This window comes from Crocodylus porosus, unplaced genomic scaffold, assembly GCF_001723895.1.
Source record: "Crocodylus porosus isolate Cpor-Errol unplaced genomic scaffold, CroPor_comp1, whole genome shotgun sequence".
Classification (NCBI taxonomy): Eukaryota; Metazoa; Chordata; order Crocodylia; family Crocodylidae; genus Crocodylus; species Crocodylus porosus.
Window position 1 is genome coordinate 13,617,796 of NW_017728947.1, and position 15,924 is coordinate 13,633,719.

The 15,924-nt window shown below is 43.1% G+C and overlaps 1 protein-coding gene across 2 annotated transcripts in view; it reads right to left on the reverse strand.

The window, feature by feature from the left end:
- The window catches only part of TRIM66 (tripartite motif containing 66), an 84,345-nt gene extending 69,822 nt beyond the window's left edge, over window positions 1-14,523 (reverse strand). For both annotated transcript variants that reach the window (XM_019552065.1, XM_019552064.1), the window contains exon 1: window positions 14,061-14,523. In XM_019552065.1, coding sequence (XP_019407610.1) covers window positions 14,061-14,280 — 220 coding nt within the window. In that variant the 5' untranslated portion in view covers window positions 14,281-14,523. The remainder of the gene's footprint in view (window positions 1-14,060) is intronic.
- Window positions 14,524-15,924: the final 1,401 nt, after the last annotated feature.

Below are 15,924 nucleotides of genomic sequence, written 5' to 3' on the forward strand. Positions count from 1 at the left end.
AGGGCCTGCCCTGTTGTCCCCTGATCATACGAGTGGCCCTCCTCTGGACCCTCTCCATGCTGTCGACATCCCTCTTGAAGTGTGGCGCCCAGAACTGGACACTAGAAAGAGAATGTCCTATAGCATAATCAAATACTAAGTTATCTATTACTCTTGTAATTAAATATATTTGTTTCAATGACTGACTAAGGTTAGAAAATTATCCAGTTGAAGATATCAATCCTGTAACATCTGGTCACAAATACAATCCTAAGCACATAAGGCCCTGAAACTACAGGGTCCAAAGTGCCTTTACTTCTTAAGGCAGAGCCCAATGCTTTTTAAATAAAAACATTTTGCAGTTTCAATCATTCGTCAGACGTTGTGTAGGTAAACCCTCCTCAAATTCTCCATACTGGCAAACACATCCTGGTGAATCTGGCAGCAATCTGTATTTAGTTTTTAAATTGCTAAACTTTAAGGAACTGCCTAAATTTTATTTTTTTTGTCAAACTCAACAAAACTGATGTTATAGAATTACTACAGCTGGCTTTTCCCCTAGCTCAACTCTTGAAGCAAAAGCAACACATTTGAAAAGTGTTCCACTTAATATTTTCTTAGAGCTGCCTGACAACAAGACTATCCTGGTCCTGGATACCCAGCTGGAGCAATTAGTTAAGCCTGCATGATTCCAGTTGCCCTACCACAGAAAATGTGTGCAAAGATGGAGCGGGTATCCTAGAATATCAGGTGTAGCCAAGCAGCTACAAGCTATCCCAGTGAAAAGGACTTTGCGAGTAGCTGGCACCCCGTGCTCCTCTTCTAGGTTTGTCACTGGGGGTATGTTTAACCCTAGTTATTCCTGATAAAAGCTATGGCTCTATAAACTATAACAGAAAGAAGTTGCTTTAATTTACACTGAAATCCTGCTTGGGCCCTGGCAGTCTGAGAGTTGATAAAATGGTTAAAGCCATTTTTCCCTCGCCCTCAAATGTTGCAAGCACACACAACAGAATATGCACCATGCACGAGTCTATGCAAGTTGGTACTGTCCACAATTAATTTTGTCACAAACATGCCTGCTGCAGCTTTCTGTGCACATCTACACGGGTGAATCGCTGACCGCTTCACTAACACATGACGTTGCATGACCGATTAGGATATTTATACAGGGGAATTTTTCTTGCATGTTCAGTTACACCATTCCTGTGGCAAGTTATAATATATACTGAAAATACAACTGCAATTCCACTGATACTTAAAATGTAACATCTAGAATGACAGCACAATCCATGCTTTGCTTTTTTTGCTGCTGATTATTAATTCATGTACTTATCTATTTACTTAATTGCCTTACTACCTAAAGTATTAGGTGGGTCAACATGATATATCAGACATGGTGAAACCTTTCCTTCCTCACCAGAATTATATTTGTGTCTTATGTAAACTATTAACAGCTCAGCACTCTAGAGATGCATATAAATAATAAGTACACACAAGTACCTATGCTGAATGTGCTACGATGCAAACTCATTAGCAATGCCCACACAGAACATTTTTACTGGGACAGGTTACAAACAACTGTGAATTGCAGAGTGGGGGATTCCTAGGTTCAGTGCTAGCTTTCAGATCTACATGACATCCTTTTATATAGCATCTTTCACACTTTTATAGCAATGGCAACATGAATGGACAAATATTAATGGACACGTCAGAAAGTGAAACTGTAGTTTGCAAACAGTCTTTTTCAGTCACATGGGGCCTAGTCTAATTCTTCCTCTAGTTAACAAGAATCTTTCCACGGACATTAAAGGGAATTGAATCTAGCCCTTGGAGACCTTAAACCAGTTCCTAATGCATATAATCTTGTAGCCCAATCATTAGAAATATGCCTAAGCATGTCTAATACAGGGAAAGATGATGATAGTTTACAGCTAGTGAATCTTCTTCACAGAGACTGAGAAGGCAGTGACTAGCACTTTCTGAAACAGGAAAATGCTGTGTGTATACTCTGAAAACTATTCTTCCCACCACACATGCTGTATAGTGAGCAACCTGGATTACAAATAACATACCCTGGAATACTTATTTGCTGGCTGGCAGAAACATTGCTGAAGGATTTCCATGTCCAGGGCAATTTGCACATACCTGTCATGTACTATGAAACGGGCAATTTTACTGGATTCTGTGATGGCATTTAGCATGAAAAAGACATAATGCAAATAATATCAAGTGACCAGAGTTTAATAGAGTGCTTGTGGCCTTAGGTGGGTTAATGTGAATTTTAATTTGCACTAATCTGCTGGAGATCCAGGAAGTGCAAAATATATTTTGTAAATAGTATTTACTCATTTATATTAGTACCGAATTACTTAATTAAGTTTTAAAGAAATATTCTATCCTGGTTATCTTAAAAAGCATCTTTTGCTCTAAAAACAAGTGTTGTGGGTCTTGTGGCTGTGCAGAAGCCTCGTGCCTTTTGAGACTGGTATTACAAAGTCTGGAACAAGCCAATTTGGGGACACAGAGACTGTTTCTGCTTATATACATCTCTGGCTATATAAAAGTGATGTACTAAGTACCCTGGGTAAAATTTGTTCCTGAATTTATACCCATTTCAGAACACTGAAAGCTGAATTGTTGCAGGGATGTCAGTCAGGGCAGGATATGTTATCAGATGTTATTGGTTGATATTAGGATCTTTTTCAAATGTAGGTGACCTCTAATTACAAGAATGTCTTAGGGTGGATCTGAAACATCTGCATAATTGAGAGTCATATAACAATGGACTTCAAGCCTGAAATACTTCTGAAAATTCTGGATATGTGACAATACCATATGGGAGGAATTTTGCTACATGCATCCACAGCTAATGGGTAAACATCTCCCACCCAGACCATCATGGGCTCTTCTTTAGATGCTTGTTTAAGCCTTTGTTTGATCCACGACAAACATACTTGCATCTTGCTCAAAGAGAGATTTTTGAACCCTGAAGACTTGAGGATCACAGATGACTTTCCATTACCTTGAGTTCAATTAATCGAGCTTCTTTTTGCAATACTTCTTCAGTATTATAAAAATTTTAAAAAAAACCACCCCCAAAAAACCACCATGCAAATGCCTGACAATTCTAATGGAATGGCTATCTAAACAGAATCACCATGATGTTAAGCAAAGCAGACAAATGGCCTGAATGGAGGTTTGCAACCTGTCTCTCAAGTAACAGCTGCCTATGTCAAACCTCTCTGCAATGCTTATGCTTAAATTGTTACTAAAATGCAGTTTTGTTAAAACATCTCTCATGTTTGCTTACCTTTTATTTGGATGAAGTCATTCACAAAGCTACACAAATCAAAGTCACTTAGCTCAGGAAACAGGTTAAGAAGCAGAAGCAGAGTAATCCCTGGAAACAGCTTTAGCTGTCAGAATCAGTAATGTTGAAAGAAAGTGACTAGACATTTCTGCTAAGCACCTGGGACAGCTTTCCCTTCTTCAGTCAAGAAACATTGCAAAGAAGCAGGGTTGAGATGTGTCATCATGCACACAAACATCAAACTTATTCTTCTCTTGCCTTCCTTCTTGAGCTCACCTGCTGAGTTGCATTTAGGCCCTTGTAAACTTTTCTTGGTCTATCTTTCCTGAAGTTGAAATGTCCCACAGCAGCACAATAAAAAGAAGCACCCACTTTATTTCTTCCTGAATCTTCTTTCAAACCTGCATGTGTAATTGCGATACGTGCCCAGAAGGAAGCTAATGGGGCTCTCTCAGTTTTAGCTAAATTAGGGTCTCAAAATTTTGCTCCCGTGGCACTCTTTGCTGACTGTTCCCTACAAATCTATCCAGGCTTCATCACTCAGTGCTACCTAAAAACAACAATGTTCATTTGTTTGAGGAACCTGTACTTTACAAATAGCTCATTTAAATATATTATTACAGCATTAATGGTGAAGGAAAGGGTAGTCAGCATTGCCCCCAGAGACTCACTGTTTATACGTATGAAGAATGATGCAATCACTGCATCTAAATAGCAATCCAACATGGAATTATAGGATTCAAACAACAGAACCTGCGTATCAAAAGAGCAAGAGCCAAATTCGACTCTGGTGCAACCATCTGAGAGCTATGGGGCTCTTTAGTCTGGAAAAGCGCAGGCTCAGGGGTGAGCTGATGGCCAATTTATCGGGGTGACCACCAGTACCTGGGGAAACGTTTGTTCACCAGAGCACCCCAAAGGATGACAAGGTCAAACGCTTATAAACTACTGCAAGACTGTTTCAGGCTGGACATAAGGAAAACTTTCTTTACAGTCTGAGCCCCAAGTTCTGGAACAGCCTGCCATTAGAGGTGGTTCAAGCACCTACATTGAACACCTTCAAGAGAAAATTGGATGCTTATCTTTTTGGGATCCTATGACCCCAGCTGACATTCTGCCCTTTGGGCGGGGGGCTGAACGTGATGATCTTCCAAGGTCCCTTCCAGCCCTAATGTCTAAGAAATCTATGAAATCATGTCCACATCAGATCCAGTTGTTGCTGTCAAAATTTTCTATTTCTAGAAATAGAAAATTAAGCTAATTTATGGGTCAGAGCTGTCAAGATGCCATATCTATGTATGCCATTTACTTTGGCAGGAAGGAGATAAGAATATTTGCATAAATATGTGATACTTTTCCCAGTAGTTTATTAGCTCCTGCTGTTTACTTATCAGTTGTAGTCATTAATCTTCTGTTTATGACATCACTACTCATTGGTGTGGAGACTATTATGATGTGATAGAGTTATGACTTCAAAAAGTGGACAAAGATGCAAAAATTGGACTTGCCCCATGAGGAATAAGCTACATGCAAGCTAACACTTAAAGTAGACACGCATAGAAAGGGACCAACTTAATTTGTGGTTTTGCAAAAACCGCAAAATCTGGGATTGTCCACAAAATCAACAACAAAAACAACTTAATAAAAATAAAATGCTGGTAGTTCTTGTTCCCAGGAGGGGAGCTGGCTGGCGAAGCAGCACGAATAGGGCAGCCAACAATCAAGATAGCAGCTGCATCCCTTGTCCTTCCTCCCACCCCTGGGACCTCTGCTAAACAAAACTGAGGGGCAGGGCCTCTCCACCAATCAATACTAAGGGGTAAAGTCACTGCAAAATACCATAAAATCATCTCTGTGTGCTGTGAGCTGATCACAGCCATCTCGCCATGATTTAAATAGGACCCTACTCATAGATGCACATAGCTATGATCAGTATATCTAACCTATCAGTAGGTATTTAAGACCAGTGAGGACTACTGTGTTTTAAAGTGACTCCCAAAAAAATGTTCCATCAGATAATGTGCAAGAAGGAGTAATACATGGTGCAGCATAGATGTGGAGCAGGGGTGTCAAACATATCCAGCCTTGCGTGCAAAATGAGCGTCTTGATGCCGGCCTGTGGGCCAAATCAGTTCTACACACTGGCCCCACCTGCTGGAGCCAGCCCACATGGCTGGACTGGTGTGGGCACCACATGCAGCACATCCCCCGGACTGGCTGCATATGCTGCTTGAAGTGCACACAGCAGCTCCAGGCCCACAGTGGTATGTAGCAAGTGCCAACCTTGGCTTAGCCCCATGCATGGCACTTGGGGCCAGTCTGAGAGGAGTGCACTGCAAACTGGCCCTGCGCACTGGATCCAGCACATGGGGCTGGTCTATGGCCTGATCCAGACTAGCCTCAGATCCAGTGCTCAGGGCTTGTCTAGCACAAGTGTCACAGATTGGACGCATGTGCTACATGCAGTATGCACCACCACCATCTTGGCACAGCACAGACCAGCCCTACACCACGCACAGCCAAACAGGACTTTGTTTCTCTGTATTGCAGATCTAGTTAATTCATCCCAGCTTCACCATCTGTGTCAGCAAAGGAAACCAAACTGCGGATACACAGAATGCTTACACAGGTGAGAACAGACAAGCAATCAGAGCCCCACTGTTCAGCTGAATTTCAGTTTCCAAATTGCACGTTTGGGGTATCAAAATGAGACAAGCAATGAAATTCTGCCACCTAAACTGAACCCCAACACCTGCCCAAATGCCACCTTGTCACAGGAAACATGTCAGCCTTGCAGCAGGTGACCTGTAGGTAAAGGAAGCATGGACTCTGTTAGACCACACAGGGAAGGAATTCCAGAGAACAACTGATCCCCAAATGTACAAATCTAGTGAAGCCAAACTGCAGCAGCTTGGCTAACGCACAAGGGAAGTGGTGGTTTCTGTGGTATACAGGACCCTGACCTTAATGAGGTCTGTTAAGGAAAGCTGACATCCTGAACTGGCCCTGGGATAAAATGGAAGTTTGTGTAGTTTCTTGACCCCAAGGGCTATACATACATTCCCCGAGAGAAGTACCAGTAAGAAAAGAGCTGAAGTTTCTCCTTGGCCTTCATTTTCCACTGTAAATAAAGCATATAGTAGTAATCCAATCTGTAAGGGGCAGAGGCCTAAATAACTGGTGACATCCACCTCTAAACGTAAAGACTGTAACCTCCTCATCAGGAGAGTAGAGATCACAGATATACAGCTTCTAATCTAAGCATCAAGTGACCATAGTCCCAGCTCCATTTCAAGATCCTCCAGATCTTATTCCATGGCAGGTTTTAACACAAAAAGCTCAGAACAAGTGTCTGCTTAATAAATCAATGCAGATAATTAATCTATCATTACCCACAAAATTGATCATCATAAAGAGGTACCAGGATTAACATATACATCTCAATTCTACCTGCTGTCCAGACATTGCACCTTTTGCCTCACTCTCTCCCCCACCAATATCAGGATAATTATTCTCAAAGAGCATTAGCTAGTGCTCAGAGCTGCCAGCATAATTCACATTTCCTTGGAGACCCAATTATGGGCTATAGGAAACAGTTTCAAAGACATACCCCTTACTCTCCTTCTACAGCTTCATATTTATTTAACCAAACCCAACTGTTTTCTTGCCTTTTGGGTCTGGCAGCTGAATAACAGAGTGAAAGGAGCCAAATTCCCTCAATTCTATTTAGGCAGACTCAAATCTATAGCTTGCAAAGAGCAGAGATGCTTTTCTGCCTTCTGTGATAAATTTATTTCCCTTTCTGGAACAATTCAGATTTTGCATCTGCTGTGACCCCTTAGGGTAGATAGCTAATTAAAACAAATGGGTATTCTCTTTCAGAATTAACAGATGCAATACATTGCATCACTTGCATTATGTGATGTTGCATCAAGATAGGGTCATTCGGTGTTCTTGTAGTCTGGCAGTCTTAATGCAAAAGTGTCCAGAGTTTGATCTATGAAGTAACTATGTTTGCAGAGCTAAACAGACACCTTCCTTTTTAAATATATTTACTTAGACCAAGATGGAAAACTGTATGCTGGAACCTGTAGTCTTCATACGCCATACCAAAATTCTGTATAAAACAGAGACAGAGTGATTTAACTTGTTCCATAAAGAACAAAACACTTTTTTCTCATTAAAAACAAATCAGTATACATAAATGCTAACATTACTGGGTGCATTTTTGGACATCCCTGACTATATCTGGAATGTTACACAGCTTGGAATCGTGGGGTACACTGCCACATGACATTTGGCTTTCCAGCTGAAAAGTTACATATTTTCAGCTGAGTGTAAAGTCACACAAAGAAAACAGTGGGCAAAACAGCAGCAGTCAATGGCACCTTGCCTTAGATTTAAGCTCTGCTTTACTTAAGTTTTATCAGTTCAGTATTTCTTCCACACATGTTCTTGAGTTATATTTTCTGTCATTTATGAGTCTGGATCTTGGCCCCATCTTCCAAAGGAAAAGGTGGCTCCCCATCAAGTGGGTGCTTATGTATAGATTCTGAAGGGGTGACCCAAGGATGTGCAAAGGGCAAGGAAAACTCTCACAACTCAGTTTGTCCTGGATGTCCATACCCTCTGATGGGCAGTACCAGAAAAAGAGACAATGGGAGGAAGCATGCCCTCTCCTCCCCCTGCGTGGCTGGGGGCTGCCTCTCCCCTGCAGCTACCTCCAGCTTATGCTGGTGGTACTTACTTTGTGGCAAGAAATTCACTGCAGCTTCCCTCCAGTCCTTCTCTGAAATGTTCCACTTTTCGTCATAGGGTCTGTACAGATGCTACATTTCACACGTGCTGAGGCCCCCAAAAGCACACTGTAGCTGTAATGCAAGAAATGTTCACAGCTGCAGAGTGCTTTTAAAATTCATAGTTGCCAGGGTCGGAAGCGACCCGAGCAGATCATCAAGTCTACCATGGCAGAAAAGAGTACTGGGGTCAAATGACCCTGACGAGGTGTTCATCTAGCCTCCTCTTAAAGACCCCCAGGGTAGGAGCTAGCACCACTTCGCTTGGAAGTTGGTTCCAGATCCTAGCCACCCTGACACTGAAGTAGCGCCTCCTGATATCTAGCCTGAATCTACCCTCTGCCAGCTTGTGACCGCTATTCCTAGTCACTCCTGGTAGTGCTCGGGGAAAACAGGGACTCTCCCAATGCCTGCTGGTCTGCCCCTGACTAGTCTGTAAACAGCCACTAGATGCCTCTCAGCCTTCTCTTGTGGAGGCTGAACAGGTTCAGGTCTTGTAGCCTCTCCTCGTAGGACCTGCCCTGCTGCCCCCAGGCACGCCTCCTCTGGACCCTCTCCATGTTGTCCACATCCCTCTTGAAGTGTGGCGCCCAGAACTGGACGCGGTACTCCAGTTGCGGCCTGACCAGTGCCGCATACAGGGGGAGGATCACCTCCTTGGACCTGCTTGAGATGCATCCATGGATGCATGACAAGGTATGTTTGGCCTTCCTGACTGCTTCCCCACACTGTTGGCCCATGTTCATTTTGGCATCAGTAATGACTCCAAGATCCTTTTCTGCCTCCGCACTGACGAGAACGGAGTTCCCCAGCCTGTAGGTATGCTGCTGGTTCTTCCTCCCCAGGTGAACCACCTTGCACTTGTCAGTGTTGAAACCCATCCTGTTCTCATCCGCCCACCCCTGTAAACTGTCAGGGAAGGGAGCCTATTCCTCCCTTCTAGCATGCCCACATCCCCCCACATCTTAGTGTCATCTGCGAATGTGAACAGGGTGGTTTTCACACCCCCATCCAAGTCGCTAATGAAGAAGTTGAACAGTGCAGACCCCACTGCCCACATCCCTCCAGGTCGAAAATGACCCATCCACCACCACTCTCTGGGTGCGGCCATCCAGCCAATTAGTGACCCACTTGACTGTGTAGGTGTCAAAGCCACAGGCCCCCAATTTTTTTTAATGAGAATGGGGTGAGAGACAGTGTCAAAAGCCTTCCTAAAGTCCAGAAAGACTACGTCCACTGCTACACCTGCATCCAAGGATTTTGTGACCTAATCATAGAAGGCCACCAGGTTGCCTGGTGAACCTGCCTCTAATGAACCGAGGTTGGTTGCCCCTAAGCATAATCTCCCCTGCTGGCCCCTTGCAGACATGCACCAGGAAAATTCTCTCAAAAAGCTTACCCAGGACTGAGGTAAGACTAACTGGCCTATAGTCTCCTGGGTCTTCCTTCCTCCCTTTTTTGAAAATAGGAACCACATTGGCCCTTTTCCAATCCTCTGGCACTTGCCAGAGCACCACGAGTACTCGTAAAGCTGTGCCAGGAGTCCCACAATGACCTCTACTAATTCCCTTAGCACTCTGCGGTGGAGATCACCAGAACCTGCTGATTTAGATATGTCCAGTCTCTCCAGAAGTTCCCTGACTAGGTCCTCACTGACCCTAGGCCCGGGTGCACCTCCCCTGGGACCTACAGTGGTCCCAGTGGAGGGGGTGACCGGTCCCTGCTCAGAAAAATGGAGGCAAAGAAATTGTTAAATAGGTTAGCTTTGCTGTCTGGTGTGATGACCAGATTTCCTAATGTGTCTTGCAGAGGCCCCACGTTACCCGGTACCTTCTTTTTACCCGCTGTATATTTTAAAAAGGACTTCTTGTTGTCCTTGATCCAGGTAGCTAGTCCCAGTTCCATCTCCGCCTTGGCCTTCCTGACTGCCTCTCTGCATCCCCGAGCAACCGAGGTATAGTCCCCCCTGGTGATGGCCCCTCCTTTCCATTGGGTATACGCCTTCTTTTTAGCCAGTATGCTTTTGGTGAGCCATGGGGGCTTTTGCACCCTTTTATCCCCTTTGATCCACACTGGGATTACCTCTCTTTGGGCTCGGAGGATTGTCTCCTTAAGGAATGACCACTCTTCCTGGACACCCAACTCCCCTGCCCCCCAGGACCTCAGTGCCTCCCTGACTAGTCTCCTTATCTTATTGATATCTGCCCTCCTGAAGTCCAGGGCTTTTGCCTTGCTGCAGGCCTTTGCCACCTTGCACTGGATGGTGAATTCCAGCAGGCAATGATCACTGTCACCCAGGTGGTCAAGCACGTTGCCCGTGGTCATGACCAGATCCAACCCAGCATCTCCCCTGGTGGGGCTGTGCACCTTCTGGGTTAGATGGAGGTCCTGCATCTCGGCTAGGAACCTACATGAGCAGTCAGACCTGGCTGACTGCTCTTCCCAGCAGATGTCTGGAAAGTTCAGGTCACCCATGATGACCAGGTCCTTTAACCTAACTACCTCCATAAGCTGACTTAAGAATTCCCGGTCTAGTTCTTCCCCTTCATTGGGTGGTCTGTAGTAGACCCCCACCATTAAAATGGTGAACTGCAGGAAAATTTAACCTTCATCCCATGTAGTATCAACTAGGGGAGCCTTTACGGAATCTATGGACAGTTTCCCTGCAAGGGTTAATCTGGGGTAAATCCATGCACATCCCATGCAGCTTTATGGGGATGGCTGGTGCTTGCACTGGTGAGCACTGGCCCAGTCCCAAGCCAGAGTTGTTACAGAGATGAGACAGAAAATCTCCATCTCCTCCCTGTACAGCAGGAGAGGGAGTGGGGAGGGGAGGAAGGGAGCACCCTGTCCCCAGCTGTGTGTGCTTCTTGTCCCACTACTCATGGGAGGAGCTGAGCCAGGCCCATGCAGCAGGGGGGCTCCCTTCTCCCCACCCCCCACGTGAGCTTCTTGACAGCAACAGAGGCTGCTGCGCCCAGATCTAGGGCAGAAGTGGGGAAATAGAGCCCCCTGCCTCACAGGCCTGGCAAAGACCCCAAGAAGGGTAACTGAGGAAGGCTGTGTGGTGGGGGGGGCTCTGCCCCCTGCTTTCCCCAAGGCTATTGCTGACAGTTGCCGGCTGGCAGAGGGGTGGTTTGCCATCCTCCTAGAAAGCTGCTAAAGTACCCCCACCTGCATGTTGGACAAGTGCAGACAGGCTCCAAGCCCCCCTCCCCACACAGTGTTCAATGACACTCTAACTCATGGTTTCTGTACACACCCAGAGCCACACCTGAGAAAAATGTGGCCTGTATTACTATTTGGCTCAGACAAAGAAAGATTGGAAAATAACATTGGGATGCAGAATAAGGTAGCAAGAGTCAAACTACCTACACACAGTGATTGCCAAGGTCTCCTAGTACCCATAATATCAGCAAAGATCATTTACCTTTGATCCCTATTATTAGGGCTGTTCTCAGATGTGACTCACCAAGATCAGTTCCACTTGTTTTCAAACCTACAGCTCTCTCAAATAAATTCTAAGGCACAGCATTACCCAAGAGAGTTCAGGTTACTTCGGAGATCTCTCTAATGCTTCTTCCTGAACAAGAACACAGCGATACAACTTACCACTACTTTCTGTATAATCTCAGCCACCCTCAAGTAACTTACCCAGTCCTACAAAAACCACAAATGGGGAATAAACAGCTCTACTATGTTTTATACTTCACTGAAATACAGGAACTAACTTTATGGTTAAAGATTCTGTTTATCTTAGATTGCCTTCATTTGGAAATGTACCAACTTTCTCACCTCATATTCTCCTTACAAAGAGTTCATAGTGGGTATGATTTTTTCCCCTTACAATTAGTGTTTACATTTACACAGTTCAAGCAACTTTGCACCTGATTGCACTGAGGGCTTGTGAAATATCATTCTGAAATGTTACTATGGTTGAACACAGTTATAGAAGAGTTCACTGATATGGTGCTGACCACAACCTAGCAGTTAAGGAAGACTAGGTAAGACAAGCCATGTTCTGTGTTTTACAACCTATCTGTGACTTAACAATATTTATTCTATGCTGCTTGCAAGGCTGTGGACAGCATTGTTTCAGTTCACTCCATTCTATGCAAATGTGCCTCAGCATAGTTACATTTTCTAATACAGACAAGTCCTTACTAGCTATGGCAGTGACTAATTTAAATGAGACACAGATGTGGTTTCTTTGCTGCTCCTATCGCTCTCATATTAATTGGGCAATTTGCACCTGGTGTCTTTCTTACATTTACTGGGTTACTACCGTTGATGATTTTTTTCGCTGCATTTCTCTTAGCCTGTTACAGATTAAGGACAAGAACAGGACAAGCTAGGAAGCAGAGAGGGTTTAGCAATATGAAGGCTGGCAAAACCTTGTCCTAGATGAGGGCTTTGGTTTATCTGAGCTGTAATCAAATACCAGTAATTCCTGACTCTTCCCCAAGACCAACTTAAATACATATTGAATATTTAAAAGATATAATAAATCCCCATTATGACTATGTGTATTTTATCCCAGGATCACATTAATCTGATTCTCCACTTGGGGAAACTGAGACACATGGAGATCAAGGTTAACATTTTCAGAGTAGGGGACATAAAATGAGACTCTGCTAGGTCAGTCACTGAGTTGGAAAAAAGGGGAACCTAACTCGAAAAAGACCCTGCAGGACCAGGTACCAGACACATAATAAGCAATCTCTGTGCCGTGGGTGGCTATGGCATCGGAGGCAGCAGCAACAGCTACCACTCTCATGCCTCCTCTAAATCAGTGCTCAGGACTGGTATCCCACTTACCCATATATGATAGGTGCCATATAGGATTGGATACCTAGGGATGTTAGAAGACTTGCAATAGCTTATCTTTATTATTTGCTGGAAGTGACTGTTCTATTTTCGTCTCTTATTCATACCTTTGTGTCTGGGTTCAGGTTATCTAGAGCTAATTCAAGCTGGCAGCTCTTCAAGCCAGAAACCTTGTCTTCCTTAACGTTTCTAAAGTGATTGCTCTGGAACCATACGTGGTGTGACAAAACTGAATACACTAAAGTTTGTATTTATGTAATAATAAATTACACTCATTCTCTTTATAAAGAGTATAAAATAGGAATAGATTTTTTTCCTACAATTAATATTTGTTTCCTCACTGAAGGGGACTCTCCAATCAACAAGCTGTTTCCCAGTTTTGTGTATAATGCCATCTGTTCTTGATTGTATGTATGTCATTCTATAGCTTAGAAACACCTGAGCATTTATTTCTAAAATCTCTAACTACAATTTCAGGCTCACCAAAGAGGCACATTAATGAAATGCATCTCCTGACCACTACGGTGCATGAATCTTGCTTATTTTTATTAAAAGCCTGAATCAACACAGTATGTAGTATAATCTGCTTACGACCCCAGATAAAGCCAAACTCCATTTAAAATAAAGGAACGTGAAAGCTTAGAATTACTTTGCAGCACTGCAATATGCATAGTGGAAGTCCAGGTACTACGACCTCCTCTCTCAATGTGAAAGATCCCATTCAGTGTAAAACAACCCCCCCTCTACACATCTGGAAGTACCACTGTATTCAAAGAACTGTTGTAGTCTAGCAGCAGCTACTTTGCAATATCTCTTTGTATAACAAGACAAACATTGAGGATTTTATGCTTGCTTAAAATAAAAAAGGAAAACCAATTATGGGACTTTCAATATTTTGCCTAATTATTTAATTTCTCTTTAACATATTTTGTTTTTCCCTGAAAAAATTAACTAAGAGAAATATAGATATCCAGCCCACCTTATGTTTTTTCTTGTGTTAAACCACCCAGCTTTTCCTTTAAAGCTCTAATTTTGAAGAATATATTTGTGTAATAGGAAAAGGTTTTCTTTTCTAAATTTGCCTGTTACTATACTATCATGTTATAAACTTTGTTAAGTACAAAATATAGCACATCAAATGTTACCTTCATAGAGAATTTCCTTCTCTGTGGGAGTGTATCTGTATCCTTGAATCAAATCCGGAAGGCAGTCCTTGCAAAAGGAATGAAGACAAGGAAGCAATCTGGGGTTTCTTCTCTTTAGTTCCCGCTTGCACACCAAACAATTCCTCAACAGATCTAAGCTCTCCATTTTCCGAGTCCAAAGTTTGATATCAAGAGGACTGAAAGTCACAAAATGGCTCATGAAAATCACTTTCTACTTAATGAAGCACTTGATCACTCAAGTGAAAACCAAAAGCTAGCAGCAAGATGCACATTTGTTTAGCTCCGCTGAAGAAGTTCTTCGCAACTGAAAAGTGCATATCCATCTTGTCCCAAAGAACTATTTCTCTTCAAATCACCAAAAAATCAAAATGCCATTTAGTTAATTTGGTAAAACAGAGGCAAATTGTATTGTGCATCTATTTACAAGAATGTTAATATGATGAATTCTGGTCAGCAGCATTCTGAGCAAGTAAAAAATGCAATGGTGTGTTCCAACATTCTTTTTAACATGTTCCCCCCCCCCCATATTTTACAACCAAAATGTAAAGGAAATAGAGATTAACATACCTAATAATTCCTTCCTATTTCAGCAATGCCTCCTAAGAAGCTGTTTAAAGAACTATAAAACTTCCTATAATTATGACTATTCTTGTTTTTATAGATTTAAAATGCCTCTCAAACTATAGTAGGACTCAGCATAAATGTCACCTTGGGGTTTCTTGCTTATTGCCTCTCGAAGAGAACATCTCAGCCCTGCTCCTTTTATAAATAAAACAATGTTTTTCTTAACTATCAACCTGGGATTCTCCAAGTCAAACTGCATATTTTCTGGTTCATGCCTCATTGTAGATTCAGAACCTCGTAGCAAGACTTCAGTTCCATCATGGAAATAACCCACATGTGCAATGAGAAACTTTACAAGTTAGAGCTCCTCAAGCTTCCTTCTCATTTTTTTTCTGAGAAAAAAGGACAGAACAAAGAATGAACATGTGCCTTCTACTTCCTGGGAGAAGTTGGAGATTCCATCCCATTAGGCCACGGATCCTCAAGAGGTTTTGCTGCCTGGCCACTAGAAACATAACTCCTGCAATGACTGTTTCTGGGGTTCATCAGCATAAGTAGGGCAAGCAGTTCAAACAGCTTTGGGTGGTATCAATCGATGTTGTTTTCTCCCATGGGCAATGGCAGGGAAAAATCCAGTGGAAATGTTCTGGCTCTCTTCATCCATAGCCACTGTCTCTGTGGTGCCAGCACAGATGAGCTTCTGTAAGATAAGATGAGATGAGATAAGAGCACAGCACACCGGGGAGGCAGAATGCCCCACTTCTGCACGTGCAAGTAGCCTCTGCACAGAAGAGCGTGTGCATCCCTTAGGTAACAATTCTGTTGACGTGTGAACCACAAAACAATCCAGTGTTGTCTCTCATAGTGTCATCAGTATTGAGCACTGAATGCAGAGATGCAGCTCAAGCAGGCTAAGAACGTACCCCCTCACATACACAAAGCACTAGTGACAGAATTTGTAGCTAAGGTAAATCTTCAAAGCTCGTCTTTCCTTTCAACCCAGCCTTTCTAACAGGTATAAATCCTGATGTTCAAAGTTATTTATGTCAAGCCCTTTTACAGGGATTTACCTTTCAATGTGACAACTTGCAAAGATACCATTAGGGAGGGAAAACTATTCTAATAAGGTCTGGCATTTCCATCAGTAACGTTTTGTTTTGAAATACATGCTATCAGGTATCATTTGGTACCCAGACTCTTCAGACATATCTTTCTGAATCAGAAGAAATGAGTGAAGAGTGAATGGCTATCACCTGAGGCAAAGAAGGTCTCATCAACC